Below are 4,262 nucleotides of genomic sequence, written 5' to 3' on the forward strand. Positions count from 1 at the left end.
GCTACCTGCTCCTGTCCCAAGCCTACGCGGAGTTGGGAGGACTAAGCTGGGTGGAGACAGCCTGGAGATGACCCCTCATCCCTCCGAACACCGCATCCAGCTGTGGCAACGCCAGCTGAGCCAAGAGAAGCTTCACGCCTCCTTCTCCCTCCCTGGGAAAGTGGGGTTGAGTTGGACAACTGGAAGACGGAGAACGCTCAACAGCTGCTCCGGCAACATCTGCCAAGGGTGACCTCAGCCACGCAGCCCTGCCAGACAGTTGGGCAGCGAGATGTACAGGCAGCAACGGACGTGCAAGATCTAACGCTCATCGCCGGCCAGTCCGGAGGAGAAAGGAGAAAGCCAAAGCCAAGAATTTAATTCCGCATCCCCAAGTTTTGGCCCACCAAGATCCTACAGGTCTGCAACGCCGTGACGAAGGAGAAGCCGCGATCCTCGTTGGCTTCAGCCCTGGTGTAACCTCGGCAAGGAGTGGGGCTGCGGGAAGGGAAAATTCAGTCCCCTGGTTTTAAAACGCGGGCCCAAACTGGGCGAAGCAGGAGTTAGAGCTTAAACTGCCTGCACGCGAGTTCAGCCCACAGCTAAAAAGTTGAAACTTCTAAATAATGAATTAAGGTTTGGTAACTAAAGAGTTAAAGACCTCTAAATAAGGAATTAAGGTTTCCTAGCTAAAAAGTTAGACTTCTAAATCATGGATTAACATTTCAAGGGGAAACGTGGATGACTTTGCAATCGCTTTTTAAAATTAAACAACTCCAATAATGAATTAATGTTTCAAGGTGGATGAATTTGCAGTCGCTCTTTAAAGTGAAACAATTTTAAAATAGAGGGAACTACCTATGCTTAAGAGAAGACTAATTTAGACAGACAACTTCAGAAAGACGGGCCTTTATTTTAAAAAGAATCAAAAATGGGGTTTTTTAAATCAAATCTCCTTATTCCTCTGATTTATGCTCTCTGAGGCCATCTCCTGGGCTAAAAGAAAAAGGGTAGATTTATACAGTAATGGAAATTTTCTATAAAAAACCCATGTGAGCATTTCCTAAGAGCCCTTCTGGAAGGATGCCGGCTTGTTTGTTTTTCCCAAATGTCAGGGTAACAGCAAGAGGCAAATAAGAGAGACCGAATGTACGAGAACCCTACGGCCAAAATAAATCTGGCAGCCATCTGAAGACGCCTGGTGCGCACGCGCGGGGAGCAAATGACCTTTTTTCCTACTCAGACCCCGACCTCCCCCTCGTCTAAACCTGAGCTTACTTTGATTGTGCTCAGATCCATGGGATGTTTAATGATATCGCAATAATCGTGCAGTCCCAGTGCTTCCACATCCACAGGTTTGTAGAAGGGCCAGGCGTAGGCAGCGTGTTTCTTGGCGAACATCTCTTTGATGATTCCGCTGCAGTATTTTAACTGCTCGGATATTTTGCTACTCTTTTCTACCACGTGTTGTTGAGAATCTGGAACATCCTTCTTTGGAGGCTTCACCGGGCGGCTGCTTTCCCGGCGCGGACCCAGCTTGGTGGACTTGGGTTCGGCGGGCAGCGATGACGATTCATGAATTGGGTCGATGGTTGTTGGTGTCGTGGTGTCTGCTTTCCTCTTCACCCCTTTTTTTGTCTATAACCGAGCAAATAAATCAATATTACTTTTGGCAGCATGCTTTTGACTTCAACCAAGTTGTGTTTCTTGTAGCATTGACTCGGATTCGCCATCACTAGTGACTCAAGCCTTGAGACAACGCTACGAGAAGGACATTGGAAGCCCTTCCAAAAATATTCAGATATTGTTGGTCTGTACTGAGCTCTACAGAAAAACATATGGATTATCTCTGTTGTACCAGCGAAGATCAAGGGCATGAGTCACTTCAGCAAGTCACTTTCTTCCTGAGTCATACAAAAAGCTCAAGGAAGGAATGTTTTAAGAGGATGAACGGGGTTTCCACGCAAACCTGGGTGGAATTCATCACGTCTAACTTTAACTGGTGTCAGAGGGGGTCACCGCAGGCTCCTCATGTTTCTCAAACCCTCAATTTTTTGACCAAACTGTGGCCGTTTGCCTTAAAACGAGACCCCAGCGGCAAAGCAAAGGGCGACCACTTGACCAACCATGGCGTTTCTACGCCGTGAAGATAATTTAAGCTGTCGGATTAAGATAATTAAGGAATCACTCACCTTCACGGGCTGGGCGGGTGTTGGGATAACGGGAGGGTGAGGTTGGATGGGCTGGGGAGCCGGGGCTGGCGGCGCAGGGGCCTGGGGAGCAGGGGGAGGCGGCGCAGGAGGTTGAGGAGGCACCATCGTCATTACTGGGGTCTGGACGATGAGGTCGGGGGTGACGGAAGGAAAGGAATGAGTCGTCTGCGCAGACTGGAGGTTTTGCTGCGGCGCCTGCGTCTGCGCCGGGGACGATGCTTGGGTTGCGTTCGGTACCGTGGATGATCCTGGTTTGGATGTCACTGCCAAGAGAAAAGAAAGAAAAGGTTGCTTCTCTCTTCAAACTTCATTGTTTTAACGGGAAAAACAATTAACGTTTTGTAATGACACTATTTAAAGAACATTGCTCATTAGATAATTAGTATCTTGCAGTTGCCCTTCTTGAGCAACCAGTCAGGGACAAACGCTCACCATGTTTTCCTTCACGAGGATTATTTTTATGGCTCGCTAGGTGAAATGGTGAAGAAACTCAGGACCCAACTGTGCCAAAACCCCTCCAGAAAAAGACCAAGATCAGGCCAGAGGCGTCCTCCTCTCTTCCCCTTCCCTCCACACAAGATTTCTTGCAGGCAGGGCAAGGAGATGAGGGCCTCTTTTCCTGCCTACCCTTTTTTCCTAGGCACCGGTTCTTGACTATCATCATTTTGGAGTCAAAACTGGGCAGCTCTTCCTTCAGGAGCAATTTTGTGCTCCGTTCTCAGGAAGAGTTTCTTAATTCTCGGTGATTTAAGTCATCGGAATTGCTGCTGTCCGGGGGAAATCTCTCCCGACGGCTGGAGAGGGAGGTCCTCGTTAGGGGATTTCAAACACGGAGCAACCGTAGAGGTTGGGACACGAGGTTGGAAATGTCAGCGCTGTCCTTGGACCTTCTAGTGTCCTTGGAGAAGTCACCTCCTTGCTGGAGCTGCTGCTGCTTTGCAGGGCAAAGCTCTGGCCAAGCTTCCAAGCTTTCTGGCATGGAAAAGGGGAATGCTGCAACGCTTGGGACGCTGCTGGGAACACACCACCAGCAGACCTTCAAGATGGAGGTATCAGCAAAATAAGATCAACTCCGAAGTCCGGAGAAGGTTTGGGATCAGCGGGTATTACAGAAGCACCTTCTGCCAGGTATCAAACATACTTCGTCAGCAGTAATTGGATCTTTATCTTCAGGAAGAAGAGAGCTCGGTATTTTTTAAAGCACGGGGACAACCCTTTACGGGCATCCCTAGCAGAGAGAAATCCCACCGCTCGATCCGTACCTGTGCTCACCTCCAGGCTGCAGAGACTGGATTTTGGCTGCTGTTTCACCGCGCTCTCAACGAGGAGACCCTCCCGAGCGCGACACGTTAGCTGCGTGTCCCGCCTTGCCGGCTATCCAACACCGCTTCCCAGAATCATGCCCCCAAATTAATTAACTAGAAACGAAACGCAGCCGGGTTTGCTCCCGATCAGCCCCGGGAGCTGCCGTCACTGGGACCCCACAGACAAACCTCGCGTGTTGGCAGACGCTCAACCGCGGCCGCTGGCAGCTGGTTCCTGCTAAAGACGCAACAGCAACCTCCTAAGAAGATAAAATTGGGAGTTTTCACCCCATTCTCCTTGCAAAGTGACAGCGGAGTGCGGATGTCCCTACATCAGGTGGGGACTCGTAGCCAGCGGGATCCCATGGGTCCTGCTGGGATCCCGTGGGTCCTGCTGGGATCCCTGTGGTCCTGCTGGGATACCGTGGCTCCTGCTGGGATTCTGTGGGCCCTGCTGGGATCTTGTGGTCCTGCTGGGATCCTGTCGGTGCTGCTCAGATCCCGTGGTCCTGCTGGGATCCTGTGGGTCCTGCTCGGATCCCATGGTCCTGCTCGGATCCTGCGGGTCCTGCTCGGATCCTGCGGGTCCTGCTGGGATCTTGTGGTCCTGCCGGGATCTTGGGGGTCCTGCTGGGATCCCGTGGTCCTGCTGGTCCTGCTCGGATCCCATGGTCCTGCTCGGATCCTGCGGGTCCTGCTCGGATCCTGCGGGTCCTGCTGGGATCTTGTGGTCCTGCCGGGATCTTGGGGGTCCTGCTGGGATCCC

At 51.4% G+C, this 4,262-nt stretch overlaps 1 protein-coding gene across 1 annotated transcript in view; it reads right to left on the bottom strand.

The window, feature by feature from the left end:
- LOC104074522 (bromodomain-containing protein 4-like) overlaps positions 1-2,883 on the bottom strand; it is a gene marked incomplete at both ends in the record, with an annotated part of 9,407 nt that extends 6,524 nt beyond the window's left edge. The window contains 3 exons of the mRNA XM_009574672.1: positions 1,258-1,617; positions 2,172-2,455; positions 2,820-2,883. Of these exons, the coding sequence (XP_009572967.1) occupies positions 1,258-1,617; positions 2,172-2,455; positions 2,820-2,883 (708 nt within the window). The remainder of the gene's footprint in view (positions 1-1,257; positions 1,618-2,171; positions 2,456-2,819) is intronic.
- Between the last annotated feature and the right edge of the window lie 1,379 nt (positions 2,884-4,262).

Source organism: Fulmarus glacialis, unplaced genomic scaffold, assembly GCF_000690835.1.
Source record: "Fulmarus glacialis isolate BGI_N327 unplaced genomic scaffold, ASM69083v1 scaffold17750, whole genome shotgun sequence".
NCBI classification, from domain to species: Eukaryota; Metazoa; Chordata; class Aves; order Procellariiformes; family Procellariidae; genus Fulmarus; species Fulmarus glacialis.